Source organism: Hermetia illucens, chromosome 5 (assembly GCF_905115235.1).
Source record: "Hermetia illucens chromosome 5, iHerIll2.2.curated.20191125, whole genome shotgun sequence".
NCBI lineage: Eukaryota > Metazoa > Arthropoda > Insecta > Diptera > Stratiomyidae > Hermetia > Hermetia illucens.
This window is the reverse complement of record NC_051853.1, coordinates 82672958-82696425: the sequence shown is the minus strand read 5'-3', so window position 1 is coordinate 82696425 and position 23468 is coordinate 82672958. Positions and strand designations below refer to the sequence as shown.

The 23468-nt window shown below is 37.7% G+C and overlaps 2 protein-coding genes across 3 annotated transcripts; one reads left to right on the top strand and one right to left on the bottom strand.

The window, feature by feature from the left end:
- The first annotated feature begins 1267 nt into the window (after positions 1-1267).
- On the top strand, positions 1268-13397 carry LOC119656550. 2 transcript variants are annotated; one of them, XM_038062914.1, is made up of 4 exons: positions 1268-1546; positions 5226-5366; positions 5428-5594; positions 12123-13397. In XM_038062914.1, exons 1-4 carry the CDS (start codon positions 1440-1442, stop codon positions 12941-12943), a joined length of 1236 nt encoding a protein of 411 aa, XP_037918842.1. In that variant the 5' UTR covers positions 1268-1439; the 3' UTR covers positions 12944-13397. The 2 variants fall into 2 exon arrangements, with proteins under 2 accessions (XP_037918842.1, XP_037918843.1); XM_038062915.1 differs by lacking the exon at positions 1268-1546 and adding an exon at positions 4998-5124.
- Positions 13378-23276, bottom strand: LOC119656551 (39S ribosomal protein L37, mitochondrial). Its single transcript, XM_038062917.1, has 6 exons — positions 23217-23276; positions 22968-23144; positions 22576-22911; positions 14002-14282; positions 13773-13942; positions 13378-13714 (listed from the first exon to the last, which is right to left on the bottom strand). The coding sequence occupies exons 2-6, from the start codon at positions 23138-23140 to the stop codon at positions 13463-13465; spliced, it is 1212 nt and encodes a 403-aa protein (XP_037918845.1). The 5' UTR covers positions 23141-23144; positions 23217-23276; the 3' UTR covers positions 13378-13462.
- Positions 23277-23468: the final 192 nt, after the last annotated feature.

Below are 23468 nucleotides of genomic sequence, written 5' to 3'. Positions count from 1 at the left end.
CAAACAGTGTATTTAGTGATATTGCATATTTTCCGTTACTTTTTTTGTTTCAACACTATCAACCTATATCTACTTTTGTAGCCCATTTAATGACTATCTTTGTGGATACCTCAAACCACGGCCTGACAAGAGAGTGGTGGAAGGCGGGCGGGAGTCTTTGCGGGTCCGGAATAGAAATTTCAGCGGGGAAAAGGGTAGTAAGGAAGAGGCGCATAATTTTCACCCCAGAACTGTATTTTCTCTCTACGGCCCTTATCTTACTCTCTTACTGATTTCTGCATTAGACAAATCTTTCTCTATGACTTTAAATTTCTGTGGTCTGCCAGCTGGGCATTATATATGGGTAGGTGGAATTTATACATTGTCACGCTCAGCGGTTTCTGTATTAGATGGCGCACTGGAACGCCGCTCATGTTTGTTCTCCACATGACGGTTGGTTATTCTGATCTACCACTGTGAGATGGGAGTCGACTTGATTCTTGAATGGACTAAGGTGCAGATTAGGAGAATACCATCAAACGTTCGCTTTACTCTTTTTCAAGATCCAGAGACATCTAACTAAGGTCCGTCACTCAGTAAAAGGACAAAAAGATGTTATCTGCCTAAACGACTTGTTTGACTCATAATGCTACTGTCCGTTCATTTCTTCATGGTCTTCAGACAGAGGTGATGAAATAAAATTCTTCTGGACCATACTTTTTCATCGTCGCATCGATTATAGCTATAACTACCACCTTGTCGAACTATGTAGCAGGTAGATAATACTCTCAGTCAAATTGGCCATTCAGAATTAAATTTTATTATTGTAACCAGGTCTGCAGAGTGCTTTTACAAGAAGTTCATATTAATAATTCTCAAAAGTGGGTGAAGTCATCTACTTAATTTCGTGACATTATCTTTAGCTAATTCAAGTTTATCCAATTAACATAAATATCCGCCTGATTTAAGCAGATTCGATAAAACTGTGAACTACACTGCAAACATACCCAACACCATTACAAAACCTTAAAATATATAGTAATAAGATATCTTTGTTCCACATTTCCAATACAAGCTGGAAAATATGCAAAAATTAAGTCAATATCAACTTGTATGCTATATTATTCCGTACGGATACAATAGATTTGTGCACTTGAAATGGGGTTGCATTTCTCAATGTTTATACCCTAGCGAATGTACATAATGCCAACTAGCACGCAATGGCCTTGCCACCCATCGTTATGCGGGTAGTATTTTGTGCGCCTAAACTAGGTACTCTTTTGGCGGTTTCACACACTTACTACTACTCGTTCATAGACAGGGGGTTGCATTGACTGAAATTTAATTAGAATACCTAAGCTCTATCTTATGTAAAATAGCACATACGTATTTACCTAGGGCTTTCCGAGAAAATCGAGCAAAAATGTAATTGCAATGTTAGTACGCCCGAAGTGCTTGAAATGAACAAATCGATTTCACCTACAACAGGAAGTGCAGCTTCGTCAGAAACAAGCGAATCACAAAGTGCTAGTGATGATTTTCAAGGATTAAATTTACCAAGGCAAACGTATGATAACTTTTAGAATTGAGAAATCTTTTTTTTCAAGATATTCTCAGTGATTTTATATTCATTTTAAAGCTTCAACCGTTACTCTTTCAAGAAGTTACATACATATAAAGTGTAATAACATATACTAAACTAAGTTTGCTTTTTCATTTCGGCTATAACGAATTTGATCTGATTTTCCTTCGTTTTTAACGCGTAAGAATTGTTGTGAATATTTCCGTGGCATTCTTATTGTTCTTTAACTACTATTCTGTACAGTTGATGCCAATTTCAATATCCTAATATTATACTTTCATTTATATTCAAGTGAATTTAAAATGACCTTGTGACTGACAAACTACACGCCTGAGTGAAATTACACCGTATTTCTAGCGATTAAATTATTTGAAATAATAAAAACTTGCTTTTTCTATTGACTAGTGTTATTCATTGGTCTTGCAAATACCGATACTTACTTACTTAGTGCTTAGCAGTAGGTCTCGAAGTCAAGAAGAAAACAAATTCTCCTTAAATACTCTACTGAAATACAATAAAAATTGTAAGCTAAAACAGAGTTGGCCAACAAACTCATCCCATACATAACGATTATTCTCCACATATTTTACGGGGACAACAACGTTCAAGTCATCTATAGACATTTGTTGCCACTTCTTGAATGAAAAGAACCAACAAACCATTTTATAAGTCATACCCCTTAGCAGAAGTCCTACTGAAAAAAATCTTTGTAGTGTCTAACCATGTGATTGGTGATGCTATTTTTTGCTGCGGTTTGCTTACCAATTTATATCATTAGAAAATTTAGTATGGTCGATTGATGTAAGATTTTTTTACAAAGAGGACTGGCGAAAGGGCGCTTCTTTAGTGGTTTTGATATATCTGCCATACTTCCAACCTTACTTTACGGATTGCGGTGAAATAATTTAATCCAACGCAAGAGTTCCTTTGACATTGTCTTTCCGCAAAGCATACCATATGAGTTTGTGTAGCATGCCTTCTCTAGATTTAAAAATGGAATATGTTCCTACTAACAGTTTTTCTTCATGAGTAACTGCGCATCATGGTATGAGACAACAATTGGAACAGACGATAATTTCAGCATTGTGCTGGGCTACCTTTCTTTTACCATATTGGAATGGTCGTGCTTTCTACTTTCTTCGCTAACCCGATTGAAGAGCTCACTGAGTCACAGTATGCAGTCCTAGCTCTTCGCTTTCCTGAGCTCAGCTGCGATGTCGTCAGGTCCTGTTGCTTCTCCAAATTTCATTTGTTTGATTGTCTCCTCAACTTCTGTGCCGCTAACAGGTGAAATTGCTCCAAATATTGGCAGTGCTCTTGGACGTTGAAGATGAGCAAAATTTTGCGTTGAAATCTGCTGTATTCCAGCCATCTTTCGTCTCGGCTCGTCGGGGTGTCGGCTTTTGATAAGTTGATGCAGATGTCTCGGGTGTTTAGGTTATCGTAATGACCTTTGTAGTGGGCAGCTCGGGTAAAAGCGATCATTTCCTTTGCTTCTCGATTTGCGTTATTATAAATTTACCAGTTGGAAGCCATTTCATCGACGAGAAATTTATAATAGGGGTGTCTCTGCTCACTCTCATTTGCACATTGTAATTGTAAAGCCAAATATTTTGGTTACCGAAAACAACAACAAAACAATCAAAGCCTCTGCGGAAATTCCCTTGCGTTGTCCTTGTGGAATGCGCCAACATAAGTAACAGTCGTAACAACCCAGTCTCAATAAACACTTCAATAACAAACAACAAAGCAGAATCCTTTGTTAGCAACAAGTACCTTTGAAAGAGTCTTAAACAGGTTATTTTCACTACCAGCTGTAAGAAAATTCCTGCATATAGACGGAAACATGAAAAGCCACCTTCCAAGTAAAAACCAAAACGGTTAAACTGATCGCTGACACCTCTGTTTCTAGATAAACAGATTGCCTATAAAGTTTTTCGCCATACTCCTAATCATAAGAAAATGGCAGATTCAAAAAAGCAAAGCTAAGACAATTGGGGATAGAAAGTTTGAAAAGTATTTTCGTTGAATAAATAATATCCCGGAAATAAGCCACGTCAACAATATCAAAAGGATATATAGTGCACGTTGGTTTTTATAAGAAAATTACGAAAGAAACCCAATAATTATTGCTTAGGATATGGGGATCCTAAGTCCACATCCACATGAGGTTGGACCGGACCAAAAGGAGAGCAACTTACTCCCACAGTTTTTGGTCCATGGATCCCTCGTTTGGGCCATAGCACCCAAGCATTCAAAAAACAAAAAAGGACTAACGTCCTGGACGAAACCATTAGTCCTTTTTCGTTTTTTGAATGCTTGGGTGCTATGACCCAAAAGCACAATACATTTAATAAGTAGTATCCACACTTACTGGACCGGACTTGCGAATGTATTGGGGAAGCTTATCCGTATACATCATAGGCACTAAACCACATGTAGATACTGCTAGTAGTGTGGGTACTGCCTATTAGATATACTTTGTTTGAAAACTCTGAACCTTTCTTAATACCTGTCCCAGTCGTGTCATCGGGTCGCTCTGACCTAATACAATCTCGAACGAAAAACTACAGATGTATATAGGTTTAAGAAAGAATAACAACTCCTTTGGTCGCTATGCCATGTAATGGAATCCACTCGCCGTTGAAACACATAGCGCAGAACAGTAGAGAAGGACTGCAAGCTTCTTGGGAGGAGTTGAAAAGAACTCAAGTATACTTCAGCATACCAACAACGATAGCGGTATAACTCATTTAGGGAATATTTGGAACCATATATTCCGTTATTTTTAATCAGTTATTAATAAGTAGGTTAGTAACCCCAACGTATCGAAAGTAATACTCACTTTATATCAGATTATAATAATATGCGAGGGTTTACAAAAGTTCAACAAGTGAAAGGCCGCACAAAGGAGGGATATGAATTCTGGAATTTCGTTATCTGGCCTCGCTTTAATTCTCAATACCCATTTTATAATATATTACTAAAATTTGGAACTCAGCTAAAAAAGCAAGCTTTCTGAAGATCTTTAATCCTATTGTTAAATTGCAGAGTGGTTTGAGCTTAGTCTACTCGTTTTGGAGACATATATAAATTCAATTAACATAGTATCACCGTCATATGATACCTTCAGTGTTTTCCATTGCATATTGCATGCCATATTATCATCTGGAAGTGAACATGATTCCAACAGTTTTTTCCTTAAATTGTCCTTTATGGATATTATGTACAAATGGACTGATATATTTTGTTTTATGCAATGGCAATACATGTGCATTCGTTCTGTTGAAAAGTAGTGCTTATATACACGATGTTCACGAATGCAATGGCACAAAGGCAAATCGAACTTATAGAATAAGCTAATAAATAACAAAATAAGCTTTGATGTCCTCAAGGCATATGACTACCAGCAGACAGGAGCTGAATATCGAATTTCACTCTATAGTAACTCGTGCGTGAGTCAGGGTGTTTGTTTGGGAAATGAAATATTTCTAGACAGGTTTAGTAAGTGCTAAGACTTTTGGAAGGAATCGAATCGGAGGCAATAAAATGTGGAAAGAAATGTAAATTTCATATACTTGTATTATGGTTAAATTGGGCTATTATTTTTTACTTAAAAAAAAATCAATATAATTAATTTTGAACATAAGATTTTCCTATTCAGAACTACAAAAAATTGGAAGAAAATTAAGGAAATTAGCGAGAAAGACGACAAGCGACCACCATGGCGAATGGCGAGTGTCTCGACGCTACCAAAGGCTGATAAAAGTGCCCTTTTGCGCGCTAAACTTTTGGACGCTTCGAGGTAATATAACTATTTTCACTAAGAAAAATTCAAAATAGCATTGTTTTGCTTCATCTAATAGGAGGATGCGTGCCGGAAAGAATCAAATAGGCATTCAAACTGATTTGATACCCACTAAAGTGATGAAGGAAGTACCTACGCAAATATATGAAAGTTTGATTCCATTGGAAGATAAGGAAATTTTAACGGATGGAACCATCGCAATACGTCCAGATGGCGGAAAAGAATGTAAGTTTATGTTTAATACAAAGCGATATTAGTCCAAAGAATGAAAAAATTGAAATAAATATTTTTATAAGTCGAACTCAATTCCATTTACAAAAGTTCAATCCTTATCCAGATGTGGTAGGAAAAGGGGAAGTAATTAATTTCGTATGATATCAGTCAATTTGACACTCGTGTGTTCTTTAAAGAGTAATATCACCTTGCTTTCATGAAGAAGTTTAACGTGAGTACCTGCCGTGTAGGGATAATCCCCCTTCGGACACAATCTGAGCTCCACCGCGAAAAAAATGTACAAATAAAAGAGTGGTTAAAAATTATTACGGAAAACTAACTTCTTTATTTATTGTTCTAACGTAATTTTATGTATATGTACGTGTGCATTTAATTGCTAGTTCTGACATTGGTTGGTAAATGAAATTCCCTTTAGCGTGATTTTAATGTAATGCAATAGTTCACAGCTAGCAAGGATACATTCAACTTATAGAAGAGTGTTTCAAAAGTACCGGACAAACGATTCTAAGGGGGCTTCCTGTTTCAAAATTTGCTAAAGATACATTTTCTTAAGATTTTTTTTGGCAAAATCTATTATATTTAAGAAGGAAATTTCTTTTGCATGTCATTATGAATATCACAAAAGTAGATAAAAAAAAATTGGCACTTTGAAATCCTTTTTGCCCCTGTAGAGGTGGTTATCAAAAAGTACATTTTAAATAGAGCGACTCTTTGCTGACTGTCTGTAACAGATACATTAATTCAAAAAGGATTCTATTCATTAGATTCGAAGTAGACAACAAACCTCTGAAAACCCATTTTTTGATATTCTTATATTTTTGTATACAATTTCCAGAAAAATTCGAAAAATCATCTTTTTTCGAAGCATTTTCCCGCATATAAAAAAGGAATAGGGAAGATTCTTTAAACTTTTGGAGGTTTATTGTATAGTTTTTGTAAATTTTTTTGGTTTTTAAAAATTGGTCAAGTACATTTCGAGAAAAACGTCGTAGTCAACCAGGTTGAAAAACGTAGTGTTGAGAAAAATGCGATCAATTTTCTTTTATTAAAATTTTACTATATACATTAAAAATTATTTGTAATTCTATTCGGTCATTCCCAGTGAATATTAATGGTTTTTGCTCTTTGTTAACAACTGAACAACTTTGTTCTTCAGAATTCGGCCCCCTTTTGATTGTTCGCTGCTCTTCCTGTTTGCTTGTGCAATATGGAACTCGCCGATTTTCCTCGGCCGTTGCAGTTTGGCCAATTTCGATTCCTCCAGAAGCAAAAATTGTGTTTGACTATCGAAATTTTGTTTTTTTAACCCAATTTTGGTTGAAATTTAACATGCACCATATAACAATTATTTTTTTTGCAAAAAATGAATCTCTCTTTTCTGTGTTAACATCATTTTATCCTAATTGTTCAACTAGTGGCAAATATATAGGTTAAATGGAAAAAAACACCCAATATCTGAACCCACTAAATGGGTAAAAGCCTTGCATGACTATTAGATAATCGACATAATTGGTTTGTACTAACTTTCATTCATTAAAAGACACCATCACGACTTCAATCTAATTGATTTTCAATTACGTGGGGTTTTTAAGACCAATCTAGAAATTATATTGTGAAAAACTTACCAAAAAATTGGGCCGTCATTCTATGTGCTACTTTAAATTACTACATCACCATAGCCTACATACATAAGAAAGTCTATTGTTACCATTTTAAGCCAAAACGGAGTACATTACACTGCAATTAGGTGCAAGAATGAGTTAGGGAAAATTGTAATTTCACTAAAAATATTTTATTCGCCAACGAATACGTTTTTGCTGAATGGAGTCCGCATATAATGCATGAAGTATATTATTAATGCTGATCGAGTTTAAATGCTTGGGCATTTAACATAAGGTTGAATAAAGCATCTCCACATAATTTTAAGAAAGTTACATCCCTTCGTAATGGAAAATTTCATAACCGGTGGTATTCCGATATCTACGGTACGGTATCCCGCAAGATTTTTCTATTTAAATCCATTTAACTACTTCCTGTATGGGTATTTGAAGAAAATTGTTCATAAAGATAATCCAATGCCCTTCGAAGAAGTTTCCTCTGTAGCCTATCAACCGAACTTTAGTAAAAACTGTACGTAATTTCAATAAAAAAATGCTCCTTTTATTTAACAATGGAGAGCGGTTAGAATTCAGTTGTTTAATTTTCATTTATCAAAGTATCCGCCAAGTTTTTTTTCCATTGAAAGTAAATTTCGTTTTTACAATGAATTTATGATTTGTATGGTTTGCCTCTAGTTGGGTTGGGAGTCAAACGTTTTTTTGCTTTTGGAGATCTATAGCTTTTACACTTACTTTATTTTTATAGGTATTTCAACTTATATCTTAGAGTGAAGAATTAGCTACGATTAAACTTTTATTTCCAGCTATCGTAGTTTTTAAGTTATTCTGATTTTAATGTTGACATTGGAAATTAAAATGCTTGTGGGAATTAAAGGGTTAAGAGTCGAAGTTTACTTAATATTTTTTGCTTAGAATTGCATGGCGTACAGTTTGTCCGGTAGCTTATCAGTCTATTCATTTTAACGTGAAACTGATATTGTACGTATATCATCTTGCCAGGCGAAAATACACCCCAAAAAAAATTATTTCAACCTAATATAACTTTGTTTATGAGAATATTGTATCTCCTATTCATTCATACAGGGCCTATTTGCTATTTGGTTTTCAATGATACGGTCCCTCAGTTTCATTATCACATCACCGCCTATGTTATGTATCTACTTTGGAATTAACTAAAAAAGGAAATAAGGGAAAATAAAATTCTTACCCGCTTCCCTATCAGAGTAATAACGACCTCTACCCAAAGGAAGTCGTGTCAACAGCACTCGTTTTGACACCGCTCATTACGACACAAGAATTCTTTATCACTACTTATTTTTTAAGCGGTCAGTGTTCATTATGTTTATTTTTATATTTTATGAAGAGCCGTTTTGCCTTAGTCTAGGCCCGGATAAAAATTGAGCTTTCTTTTTTTTTTTGTTATAAGGAAAACCAATAAAGGTGAAAACCAAGTGAAGATTTTTCTCACTATCGTCATCTTCCCAAGAAGGAAATTTTTCATAAGACTGATAAACAAATTTCTTGTCTTGAAGTTATTATAGTTTACTCTGCTACTGTAGCTGACTGTGCCAAACTTAGTTAATATTTTTTCTGACTATATATAGTTTGGCTTCTTTTTCTCTTATTTTTTTGCATTTATTGCCTTTTAGTGTATTACCTCACTTTTCCATACTGATATACAAATCTATAACATATTATTAGCTTAAACCAGTTTAGGTTCTAACAAGGCAATTTCGGTCGTTATAATTCATACCCTTGGCGAATTTTCAATTCAATATAAACAAGCCAAATGCTACCCGTTGCCGCTTTCGATCACACTGCTCCGCAGGGTAGAGGCGCTGAGGCAGCGTCTGATGAGATTGCCTCTGCCCTGCGATCGAAACCGCATAGCCAATATTATAATTTTTAACATATATGTATATTCTCATACATCCATATATGAATGCTTTCCATTCATTTTATTAGAGCACAGCGGACATTACTCGGGTGGACAATTGAGTCGTCAAAAAGACAAGGATCGAAGATAACAGATAAATTTGCAAAATTTATTGGTCAGAAAACTCTTATGTCAAAATACCTAGCGCCAAAACGTTTGCGCAGCAGAATATTTGCTAATAAAGCTTAACTCCAACGTCCGCTTTATCTATTGAGCCGATCGTTACGTAACCAAACGTTAACAGTACGTAACGTAATGTAATATTATATGATGCAATGTTATACAATGTTTCTATTTAGTTTGTAATTTTGACACGTATCTAACAGTACTACACGATGGTGGCCTTTCCAAACCCTTCCAATTGAAAAGGGAGTCACACCAGAATGCCTGCTATTTCCAATACAGTTCACTACAGTACTGAGTGAATTAATTGCTAAAATCACTCAATGACTGAGACGAATGAAAGGGGCAGTTGACTATAGGATGTGGAAAATATGGACGATATGGCACTCCTATCGTAAACAAAGACGTTGGAATTCTTCGCCACACATTGCAAGGAAACGAACTGAAAATTAAAAATGAAATACTAATATATTATTACTAATAATACTAATAATCGTTGGCGCGACAATTCCATTGGATCAGGGACTTCATTCAAAACTGCAACGATACACTACAGGATGACAGTACCTTGAAGTAGACAATGTGGTTAGCATTGCGTACGCCGATGATTATTACCCGCATTTGGCTCAGGTATTCATTCACAGCTGAGTCGACTGGTATCCGACGTGAAGTCACGATACAAATTTCACTGGCACTAGGGAGATTTGAACCATACGACATATAATGTACAGTAAGTGGCATTATAATAGGATATGTGAAAGGCGACAAGTTGACATACGACAGAGGCATCTCATCACTTTGTACGTCCTATAAAATCTTCATGAAAATACTAGAGAAAAGAATTAGGTTGTACGCTGATAAGAGGATTGGTGAATACCAGGGAGGTTTTTGGACTGGGGAATCGACAATTGACCAGGTATTTACGGTCAAATAGTTGCTAGAAAACTGTTGGGAATTCAACATCGAGATCATCCATCAAATATCATATAGAGGCAGGCTAATGCTTGGCTTGGGAATTCTAGCAAAAATCGTAAGCCTTACCAAAATGATAATGCCCCACGCAACAACGCAGGTCAGAGTCTATTATAACCTGGCAGATGCATTTGAGGGAAACGTTATAGTAAAGCAAGGAGATGGGCAATCTGACACTAAAACAGGTTATGCGAAAGTTACCTGTGGATAAAAAATTATTATTCGCTAAGTGCACACGAAGTCTCATGCTAGTTTATTAGTTTTCAGGATTCAGTGCACCGGTTAAATGAAGCTTTGTTAAATGACACGTGAGGGACCGAACTTTTAAAAAGACTCCCCAGATTCCCGAGCCGTGTCGACGGAACACTTCGATTAAGCTTCAATATTTGCGGGCGGACATTCACGGTCAATTACACCAACTCTCTTTCCTTTTTAGGCTTTGAAATAGCTCTCTCCTCTTGGTCACACCCGGCCATTCAGGATGGTTGTTAGGCCATCGAAAAATCTCATAATACCATTAAAAGACCCTAAACTGGAAACTAGAAGCCGAGGGAAATGTAGACAGCAACATACGGAAAATAACTATGGTTAAATTATTAAAAAAGGCAATTGCATAGAATGGCGCCGGATTCCCTCACACAGAAGCTTTGTAGAAAAAACAAATTACTTTTTTTATATTAAAGAGCAGACAGTATTTTGTTCTGCATATATCCTTATTTCAGCAATCAAATGCTTCCTTCCTCAGTGCGTTTTAAAGTGAATGGCGTCCGAAAAGTAAAAACAACTGTCTGCCCTTTGATAATAACAAAACAATCTTTTCTTTCAAACTAGCAGACAAACAAGAAATTAAAAAAAAACGTAAAAACGTAAAGTAATCCGGGAGTTTGAAATACAAATGATCGAAATACGAATTACGTATTAGCAAAAGCTACTAATTTGATTATTGCCATTTCTCGCTAAATTAGATCGTTTAGCAACAAATGAATATTTACACGCATATAAGCCGAATCATTCGACAAGAGGGTCTGCAATTGATTTATTAAATTGATCAGCGTGTCGTCAGTGCTGATACAAAACGTTTATTAAATAAAAATCAGTAAGAAAGCAACTTTCAGGACTTAGAAACAATTATAATGCAGGGAGTTAGAAGTTGAAACGTTAAACATTTTGCTTGCGGGGCGACCCTAAATGCCCCACATTCAAATGAATTCAAATTCAATCCATATCCTTCCCCCTCTCCATTATTGGTCTTGGATATGTTGATCGATCAATTTTCTTTTCCTATGCCGTTGTAGAATCGTCGACGACAAATAATTTTGCAAACTTGGTAGCACTTTTTCCAATAAAAAATATGACAAAAAACACGTTTTGTGCAAAAGCTTGTCAAATTAGCAAAATTCTAAGTTTACGGCCAAATTTAGGTGCGCGCAATCGATTTTCATGAGAATTAGCGAAATATTTTTGTTGAACCAATACTAGGTCGCTTGCAAAACTTGAGGACTACTTCGCGTGATTCCCTCTCTTTGCGTTCTCAGGCTGCAATATCTGAATACCGCGGCCGCCATTTAGTTTTTTATTTTTTGTAACCATCAGATTTTAATTTTAAGGACTCATTTAAGACGTATGCAAAATTTAAAGTCGGTAGGTTAATAGTTTCTTTTTTATAACAGTTTTAAAACGATACTCTTTTTTATTCGTTTAACACAATAATAACCCATTAATGCAAACCTATTCATGAAGGATATATTAATGATAATTAAATATAATCAAATTCAAACAATTTGAAATAAATATAATTCTATTTCTCTAAACTTTCATTTACTTCCACATATACGCATAATAACGCAGGATTGAATATTTGCTTTTCAGTTCTTCTCACTCATTCGGTTGCTCAAATGACTGACGGTATACAAGTATCTGATGCAGCTACTCAAACGGCAACCCCTCGAATATCACATAATTTCTTCCAAGCTTACAGTGAAAAATTCAGTGACAAAAGTGGCACAGAACTCGATGAAAGTCTGACTGAAGGAGAAAGAAAACTCATAGAGCAGCGAAAAGCCCTTCGGGAAATTGATCGTCAATTAACACAAAATTGCTTCAGAAATTCCAACTATCGATCTGAGGATGAAATCTCTGACGATTCACTATCTGACTCAACTAGAAAATTTGAATCACTCAAATCAAATGGATTTCCTAAAATACCGAAATCAACGCTAGCTTCGTGGCACTTTGATTTTTCCGATGATGACGATCCACCAGCTTTACCACGCCGGGTGGGCACTGAAATACCTACACGACCATGGAATTCATTTCGTGACATGATAATTGGAAACAAATTGGCTAACATGAAACTATCGCCAACGCCTGTGAGGAGAGCCAGCCTTAAGAAAAAAAGTGTGTCATGGGGCGAATCGCAACATAATGCGGTTGCGGAACTTGTTAGTGAAGCTAATGCCTTACTTAATGTGTTCGATCAAATGTCTATCGTATTAGGACCTGATTTACAATTGAGTAAGCTTCCTGAGAAAGAAGATACAAACATCCAATATTTGTCTGAATATTGGGATCCAATATTAAGAGAATCCGAAAGAGGTTTAGACGAAAAAGTTAGGAGTTTGAAGTATACTACTTTAAAGAAGTTTAAGCCAGTAGAACCGGAATATGTAGAAGATTTAATACATATTTGAAGATTCTTAACGAATTATTAAACTGGTTAGTTGGTGCTTTTGGATTAAAAACATTAACATTAGCCAAGCAAACTAACCACGAAGGTCAAATGTTAGATACAAATCACCGTAATAAAAGCTACTTTCCTACCAATAAGTTAGTGGGGTTATAATTTTTTGGAAACTAATTGAGGGAAAAAAATAACCTTAAGAAATTATATTTTTCAAAAAATTTCCAATCCTAATTTTTAAAAAGCATAGATAGAGGTTATACTTTTGGAGCACATCATAGTTGATCCGTCAGACGGTAAATAAATAAAAATAAATTCAAAATGTTCCCTCAAGGTTTTTAGATGTAATTTTTATCTAAGTATTAACGTTATACTTAGAAGGCCTATGTTACTTATGCAGATCCATGTGAATTCTATCCTGGATTTTAATAAAGCACTGAATGATTGAAAATAGAAAATGAAAATCATTGTTTTATTTTCTCCTTTATATTAGCAAATTTCTAGTTCTTAACAACTTCTGACATTCATCCTAATCATTACCATAGAAGGCATTCAAATAACTAATCACTGCACTGTTGTACCCTGTCAAAATAGGTCGCCCAACATCATATTTGCACTCATGGAAAAGTTCCGTTGTTGGTTTTTGGAACCAATAGTTTTTCAGCCCATCACGTCCATCTAGGTTTAGGGTATTAAGTTGATACGTACCGAAGTGGAATAATTTGCCATCGGTGTGCACGCTCTGTACAACAACGGGCTTCTCCAGATTAGTTGCATTGTCCTGATAAAAATGTAACCAAATGGTAAATAAAATAAAACTTGAACGTGAGGAAATTTACCCCATAAAGTTGTTTTGCTCTTGCAGCTGCAACACTGAAGGCTTTAAGCATATTTCTCGCTTGGAACTGACTATCAGTCACTGGAGTCCCGTACAGGTTTCCAACACTCAATGGTGAAAAATGCAAGAAGATGGTATGAGGATTTGGGAAAGATGTACTTTGGGTTATAGCTATAAAATAAACTTATTATTGTTCACATTACGATAGCCTGGAATATAAAAATACTTACGGAAAACTGTTTGGATTTCATACTTCTTGGTTACCGGAATTGAAATTGTGCTTTTCAGAGGAAAGATATCCGGCAGATCTGAATTGATTCTATCTTTAACGGGGTCGAGTGGACGTTTAGATGTAATTATAGTGTCTATATTAAAATCAAACTGAAGTGGGTGATCATCTTTACTGAAGTGAATGTGGCACTTTAAATCGTTGCCTAATCGTCTTTGAAAAACAAGCGAACGTCCGTGTAACTTTTCACATTCGAAAAGTAATTTGGAGATGATAAGACGGCTAAAAAAGAGTAAATAGTAAATAATTTATTAGAGGGTCATGGAATTGTATTTTATACGGGATAACCAGGTCGACTGAGCGCTTCTAACTATGAATTTGTCTGAAGTAGAAATGGTTTCGAAAGTTGACAAGCGCTTATTTTTAGAGTACTAGTTTGCCGTTGGCGGAACATATAGTTTATGGATTAATCTCGATACGTTAACAAGGTAAGATAATTTCATCCTTAAATATTGATTTGGTGCAAAGTTCTCAGCGTTCCTTTTCAAACTCTAGTTTCATCACTGAACCTTTCTGTTTGATTTATCATTTAAAAGCCACCTTATTTCTGTTAATATTATCGATGCTTATAATTTTCTTTCTCAGTCGAAGGTTGTTGATCAAATATACTGTGGTAGTTTGAAGTTATAGGTCCAGCAATTCGAGTAAATTATGTATGACCCGGCTGACGAGAGGTGGTGAAAAGGGGGTAATTTCCCCGGGCTCAATTTTTTTTCTGAGGCCCTCACTTTTCGCATAGTTTCCACCCTGGGCTCGTATTCCAACGCCATCTTTGCGACGTCTCTTAGAACCTTACTTTGCCTCTAAGGTGGTAAAGTGTGTTAAATTTTTCTCCAGAATAATTTCTTATCTAAGTTTGTTAGAGCTGGGCTTTTTATAAATGGAAGTACCCTGATAAACACTATAAGAAAAGATTTAATAAATCCATCTACGTTAATAAAAAATTCACGTAAACGTCGTAAAACAATAAGACATTCTTCTAGGTAGAAAGAGATCCAATGCAAGATGGAAACACTAGTGTCAGTGTGGCAGGTCACGAATTGTCTTGAGTTTGTGCAACTTTCTAACTAGCTCAAGACTGGACGTCTTGCGACCTGAGTATGAACAATATTCTATTTGTTACTCTTCATCGATGACATCGACTCCCAGAGGGTGGGCAGGCGTATTGTTCGACTTATCTCCCCTCTTGTTTTCATTTCAATTAGAAAGGGTGATCGGAGTGCATCAAGCGCCTGGATAAACGGTTCATTTTTGAGTTTCTAACAGTTCTTATTTACATTAACAATTAGCTCGTGGCAACACAGTTCCTTGTATCGATTGATTTCAATGTATAAACTTCTTCATATTCTTCTAACTCAAAAATGAAAAATTGTGGAATTTCATGATTAAAGAGATTTGCCGCAATCGATGGCAATTCGTACGCAGACATAGAGATGAACATCGGACCCAGATGTTGGAACGTTACTGCAGTTCAGGCATGCCTTTTTTGGAGGTCACACTTTTGTGCAACTTGTAGGGTCATAGGTTGAAAACCCGGACCTGGGGTGAAAACTATGGCCCCTCTTAATAATCTAACAAATTCCAGCCCTTTTCGGGAATCCAAAGAATCTTTTCGATTTTTAGTTCGTTTTTGAGAAGTTGCTCATTCTCTGAAGTTAACACCGACACTTAGATATTTCAACTCTGGCCACATTGGCGTGATCTTGCTTTTTCGCTTGCTACACTTTCTTCTGAAGACAGTCTAGGTTTCAATCAAATATTAGAAATACTGCGTGAAAAAAAATGTTGGTTTAAAGATGGAAATCTAAGTTCCTAGGTGTCATTCCCTCCCTTAAATACTTCCACAAACACGACATGAATGTGTATCATATTGAGACATAAACCTAGTAATTCATGCCTAAGCCAGCCGAACAAGAACTAATTTTTATTTTTGGAATTGAGAGAATCGGATCAAATAAAGAGGATGGCTTGCCGTTTCGCCCAGGACAGAGGCAACTCATCAGACGCTGCCTCACCTTTTCCCTGGGAACAGCGTGACCGAAGTGGTTACAAGTTGGCATTTGCTCCCTTATATTAATTCAAAAACACGACATGTGCATGAACTATAATGAAGACAAAAACCGCTTTGTAAAATTCAGGCCTAAGCCAACCGAGGCTAAATTAGAATTTTGTTTGAGAATCGAGGGATTCCTAAGTCCGCTATTTACATATTTAATGGTGGACCCGACTGGTCCCACTGGACCAGTCCAAACAAAATTCTAGTTTAGCCTCGGCCGACTTAGGCCTGAATTTTGCAAAGCGGTTTTTGTCTTCATTATAATTTATACACATGTTGAATTCTATTATTATTAGCCCTTCTTTTGTTTTAGCGAGTATATTATACCCGAAATCTATTGTAGCCAATTTCGTCGACTTCATGCAGCGTTTTCATTCGAAATATATAATCAAGAGACGTTAATGTACGATCGCGCACTTTTGTCGCTTAAATCAGTATTCAAGAGCTCGGATAGGAAATTTCACTCCATAAGACGTAATCGTTGGTCTTGCGCCATCGGACTGATTTTGTCTCGATTGATTTCAAGCGATTTACACGGAGTTTCCTTCAAAAATAACGTTAAGCTCCAAAATTGAAGTCGTGCTTTCTGACTTCATTTTTTCGCACATAAAATTTGAAAATTACCGGGACCTCGTGAGGCTGTCAGAAATAATGACGGAGAGTATACTATTGCTTATCTTATTTCCGCTGTTGATTTTTGATTAATAATTTTTTTTTTAAATACTACGGATCTATGCATCAATCCAATAATTCGCAGTGTGTCCCCAAACAAGAGCAAATATCGTATTTTAGTGAGCTTAATGCAAGACTAAGTCTGACTGCAATCCCTTCGAGTGTGTTGGCATCTTGATCTAAGAGCAACTTTCCAAGAATAGTTTCCCACTCGTCAGGCATCACCTTCATGTAAATAAACGTAAATGGCGAAAGTTATTCAGATTTTCAAATAGAATCTGTTAGTCTGGTTTCGTAAGGTTGACTGATGGTCAATGGAGACTGATGCCAGACTGATGGGAAATGTGGTGTAACAGCAAACAGTGTTTAGAACTAACGTTTTCAGTGTCTAACATCGAATCAGACAATGTCGAAGTTTTGATGGATGCTTGTAATATAGAGGACGCCGTTTTTGGAATGAAAATGCGGATCCTGTTTGGGAACCATGTTATTTGATGGAAGGAGTCATAAATTCAGTTGTGAACATGCTAAGGACAGGCTGCAAGGCCTTCATGTCCGGAGCGCAGCAGTCGTGAAATGTTATTAGCTCTGCCGTTTCGCACAGCGTTCAAGCCACCTGAATGTGGTATACACCAAAATGACAAGGCATAGATTAGATAAATGGAGACTCCGCAGAGCAACAAATTAAAAGAATGGTCGCCGCGGAGCTAGTCGGCAAAAGAACGAGCATCTTTAAGAGTATGGTTTTGTGAAATTTCTGTTCACTTAATGCCGGATAGATGGACTGTATCGTAAGGGCATTATTCCCTGAAGGCGTGAAAGGCGCCGAGAAATGGCTACTTTTCATCGTTGTTTTCGAGGGGTAGTGCTCCTAGTAACACTCGATATTATAAATGCCTTAAACTCCATAAGATGGACATATATACTAGACGCAAACTAGACACGATCTATGTGAGGGACCGTTCTGCTCTTGAGACATTGGAGAGTCACAATAAGGCCTATTTTAGGGAATGCTTGTTATCATTATTCAAGCGTTACCGCACATCACATCCGGACATCCTGGAATTAGTGCCAAGGATACCGATGTTTAGCGGGAAGCTCTGTCTATGACGACATCGAAATCGGAAAGGCAGGGAGATACGCGATCTTGCAAACTGAAGAGTGATGCCAAGCGTGTTGTAGAGCATCTGGGAGTGTATTTGATAATTATGGGACTTAGAATCTCTTGATCGCCAAGGGCTGATCGAGGAAGCCATCGATCGCATTACCATCGAGAGAGGCCTGGCCACAATGCGGTAGATAGCCCAGTATCTGATGAAAGCCGAATTCAACTGCTAGGGAAGGGGCCTCTTATTCCTTTCCGCATCGGGAAACTATGACGATGGGAAGGTGCATTTGCTCATGCTTCATTTGCATGGCGTATCATCCAATTTTTCGATGTGCAAAGTTTATGGACAGTCAAAATAAATTTAAGATGCCAAGCCACTACCGATTGGACATTTGGAACACTGTGCTGAAAATCCGATGGCTAACTATTTCCCCAATAGCCGTGATAAGGGTCAGGGCAAAAGATGAATTTGTTGTCGCAGTCCGATGTGTATTAGTTCAAAGGGTTCAGAGTTTCTTCATAGCGGAATATCTGGTCCAGAAGTTACTGCTCCGCAAGAAAAGCACAACTGTGGAAACCTCGGAGTGAGAGGAATTTCTGCCGGAAAGGTTTCCTCAGTTGTTAATCTGCTGAGATGACAATTAAGCCACTCGTCGTAAAATCAGTGACAAAGGGGACTCTTCCCCGGTTGCCCCAAAGAGTCGGTCAGTTGTTTTCTGGCAAGAGATTGGCAATAAGTAGGATGAAATATATTGTCAGAAGTGTTCCTGGCAGGAATAGCGATGAGGGGGTATTTTTTGCCCAAAATACCCGGTTGGATGGGTAGTTTCTAGGCCCTCAGAGGTATCCACATAAAAGCTCACAGCAGCATATATAGCGTCAGAAGGATTTAAACGGAAACTAATGAACTTCCATTCGGAAAAGGATGGGCGCTATGTCGTGGAGAACGCTTTTCATAAAACAGTGCAATATTTTCTTGGGTAGGGAAGATTTTGAGCTCACGGAAAAATCTGGCGAGTTTATTAAGGATTGTCGAGACTTGGACAAAATGGGAGAAATTTCGAAGGTGTTTATAGGTAGCGCTAATCGGGAAGTGTACTATATCGTTTACCTGAGTGTCATTTGTAAGTATGTAAGTAACTACGACGAAACTCAGGAACGCGTTCAATTCCTCGAGTTCGACTTCCATTGGTATTAGCCTTAACCATACTATTCGTCCTTATCAAGAGTTACAAACTCACATCTTTGATGTTGTCTTTCGGATTTGAAAACTTGAGTATGTTTTTTTTCTTGTGACATGTCCAAAATTTGTTTAGGAGAATCGCGGACCGGACCAGTTGTGAAGTAGCTTACTTCCACTATTTTTGGTCCACGAACTACTCTCAGTCTTTGAAAAGCACCCAATATGCAAAGTTTAGCGGTTTCCTCCAGAACAGAAGCAATTCATCAGATGCTACCTCATTTCTGCTCTAGGACCAGCATGATCGAAGTGGCTACAAGTTGGTATTTGTTACCTTATATAAATTCACAAACACAACACGTATATGAATTACATTCAGAGCAACCGCCTAATAAAATTCATTCTAAATTTTGCTTAGGAAAATGTCGGAAAACGTGAAAAAGGCACGGCATATGAAAGCATGCATTGACTTGAAGATGGCTTGAAGTTATCTATATCAGTGGAGGCTCTGAAGAGACCAATTACCGCTGTGGTCCGTCGTTTTGATGCCACAAACTGCTAAGACCGTAAAAGCAACCGCCAGGACATGCTTCCAGTACTTCCGCTCGGAATATACTAGCGAATCCCGGGAGACCGTACGACTCGGTTACACTGCGTGTATCCGACAAATCTCCCGCACCGACTCCACAGACCATTTTTGATTCGTCGGTGAAGAGTACCCTGTCATAGATTTACAATATGCCCCGGTTTTCCACTTTGCCCTGGTTAGAAAGTCCACAGAAAATTTTCTCGTGAAGTTCAGCTTGTGTGGGGCGTAGTCCGTGGACAATGTGCAGAGTTCCCAAAGTACTCCCTCTAGGATGTTACTATGGTCGGCTTCGCTGTCCAACATCCGGTCTTATATAGTCTGCCAGCACTCCACGCTGCAGCTTATTTAATGTGGTGGTCTGGACGAGAAGGAGTTGTAGAAGTGGAATCAGAGCACCTGCGATCAGAACTGCAAACGTGGTTCTTTGAATCCTATTAAGCTTCGTTTTATTATATTTTTTGCTCAACGCCTACTACAATAGAACCATACGTTAGAACAGGACATACTACGGCTATGTATGTCCATCCTTGCAAAGGTTCTCTTGCAGGAAAAGAAGGCTACACACGTCTCCTTAACCCTCAGTTCTATATTATATCTTCAATTTAACTGCGGATCTAGAATTATACCCAAATATTTTACATTAAATGAAAGAACCGATTTTTATTCATTTAGCCGGGGAGGAGGAATACGCGTACCCTTATCCTGGTGATGAATAGCATTAGCTTTGCTTTGGTTGGATTAATGCCGACTCGTATCTTATGGCCCACAGACACACCTTTTCCAACGCTCCTTCTGTATGCCACTCATAATAAAAAAAAATATCCCTGATACCAATGTCACCAAGTCGTCGGCATACGCCATCACCTTCACCCCGCGCTTGTCCAATATGCGTAGAATTTCGTCTATCATTATCGACCAGAGCACCGGAAGATGTCACCACCCTGGGGCGTACCTCTGCTCTGACCTCTCAGATCAGACTGGATTATCCTAGTTCTTATCATGGATTCATCTCCAAACTATTCTGGTTAAGGTTTCCTTGATGACTTTGTTACCAACAGTGTTGAATGCTCCCTTTATAACCAGGAAGGCAACTAGAGTATATGGTAATGCTTGTATTGACTTCTCAACCGTGCTAATTACTTCGTGGAGAGCAGTTTCTGTAAATTTTCTTTTGCTGAGACAGGGAAAGGCGGTCTCTTCACAATCGTGCATGTCCAGTACTGGCTCTAGGGCCTTCAACACGAAAGAGGCGATGGTGATTGGTCGGAAATCCTTCGTGGGTTTATGGTGGCGACCATACGCATTCGATATGAAAACCACACCAAAGAAATACAGCTCCGGTAAATCTCAACAAATCGCAGCACAAACCTTTCTTGTTAGTGCAGCATAACTGGCATTATGCCATCTGTGCCCGGAGATTTATATGCGGAGATAGGCCAGCTGATTTTAGTTTCGGTAATTACCGATTTGATGGTCTCATGCGACTGGGGCTGCATACCCTCCAAGCAAAGGTCTGACTCGCAGTCCTCCTCGCTAGCAAAGAAGTGCGTCTGAACCAAGAGCTCCAGTGTTTCATCAGAAGATTCCGCCCAGAGCCTTCCGACACTTTCAGAAAAGATAGACTCCTATATTCCTTTGAGAGAATCTTACTGAATCTCGCAGATCCGGTGGTGCTTTCAATTTTTTAACAATAGTCTAACCAAAACCACCGACTTGTGCTTCTTCAGGCAGTCCTTGAATGGCTGCCAATATTTGTACCTGTAGCAGATGTTGTGGTCAATTACGTATAGATTTCGGGCCTACATTTTAATTCTCGGGAATATCGCTTTCAGTACACTGTAAAAATGGACCAAAAATCGGCAGTTACAAAAAGGCAATTCTGATTTTAATTTTATTTTTTTTCATCATGAAATTGTGAATTGCAATTCAAGCATTTTGACAAGAAAGGTACGATCTGGATGCACTGTCCGCGGCGCGGGCACAATTCGATATGTTGTGGTTCAAGGTCAGCGAAAAATATGTCGTGTGGTCATTGGCAGCAATGAGGTCGCCCCATTAAAGGCTCGGAGAGAACATGAATCTGACGTATGTTTAATTCCAAGGATACTTATAGTGTTACTGACGAAGCCGCAACATCATTACCTCAACTCTGGACGTGTAGGACATTGAGATGGAAATTTGAGATAATTTTGGGCGTGAGCATTTATCAAAAATGTTCATTAGCGATAAAGATGCCCATAAAATCCTCACTTACAGCCTATACAAACATGAAATCCTCCCTCACTTTTTAAATAAACATGTCTGGCCGGTTAGCCGAATCATTTTTTATTCGATCACCGGTGAACAAACAAAATGGATAGATCGAATGCATCGGTCAAAGGTGCAAGGTGAAATTGTACGTGAATGATGGGCTTAAGATTCGTGGCTTACCCAGATTTTGAGGTAGCACTTGTGTGGATTCGGAATTTGAAGTAATTGCAAAAGAAAATGGAGGAACGATGAAATTTATCATGTAAAATCCGGCAGACTACACTTAAAGGAGAATTGATTCGCTGAAATTCTTGGAATGTGAATTGTGGTTTTCTGGTTCTCCTTTCCTAAGGGGAGTGCTCTCAATGACTCCTATCACTTTAGGCGCGGTTACATGCGCGAATGTGGCTATAATGCAACCGGAACTAGTAGTACTGCAGACTACATCACACGGGACTAGCGAATACCATTACCAGGCCCTTAAGATCTGCGGGAGCCGCGATAGAAGGTAGTGTTTGGTTGGCAGGTCGAGAGAGTTATGTTGGACTGGCAGATTAAGTTTTGTATTTTAGCATTGCTTTTTCAACAGATGTCTCTAAACCAACTATTTATCGTAATTTTTCATAAAAACTTAAGACGATTGTGTTTGTAATTACTCACTTTTTGCGATCATCAGTTATCCCATAATTCCTCGGCAAAACAAACATCGGTTTCTCGGGAACTTTCATGATTGCCGTTTTCTTCTGTTCGCAATCGAATAGGTGCGACGCTAGTATGGCGTTTTGAACATTCCGATTTGTCGACGGGGATATCTTCGCTTGTTCCAACTTCTCTTCCACGTTCTTTGGAAATCCATCCACTTGGATCGTTTTAAGCAGGACTTGTGCTTGTGCTGTACCTTCCAATAAGACGTTTTCATCCCGGAGGACATATGCGGCCTTTTCCTGTTGAATGACAACAGGATCAGGGACCAGCTTGTCGAATACGAAATTTTCTCTGTAACAATATGAATTGGAACTTCTGATTTTAAACGTAGTTATCTGATAAATTACCTCACTGGTTTCGGATCCTGCAGCACTTCCTTGGCATCGATTACTTTGATTCCCAATCTTTCTAGCTCCGCTTGCGCGCCAGTATCAATTGGGATTCTTTGACCCACCCGTTTCCATTGTTGTTTGAACCAGTAATCCAAATGTTGAGCGCATAACTTTTGAGTTAGACGCATTGTGCTTGAAGGATAGGCAAAATATCACGATTCTTACGAGGAGGAGCTCTTGAAGATGGATGGCACCTAACCTCACCTTTCTTGTATGACAGCTTGCGTTAATGTTATGTCAATTCCATTCAACCAAATTCGACTGCAAATTCAATAGCAAAAATGCAAAAATATAACTTGAAGCAGACGATTGTTTGATGAAATAAGAAAGTGAAAGTCAAATGCAATTGGTTGAGGCTTTATTTGTGTAGGATTTCATTCATTTTGAAGCTATATTTGCATTATGTTGAAAAAGATCGGATTTTCCAGTATGAAAAATAACTTTAATTGATCATAA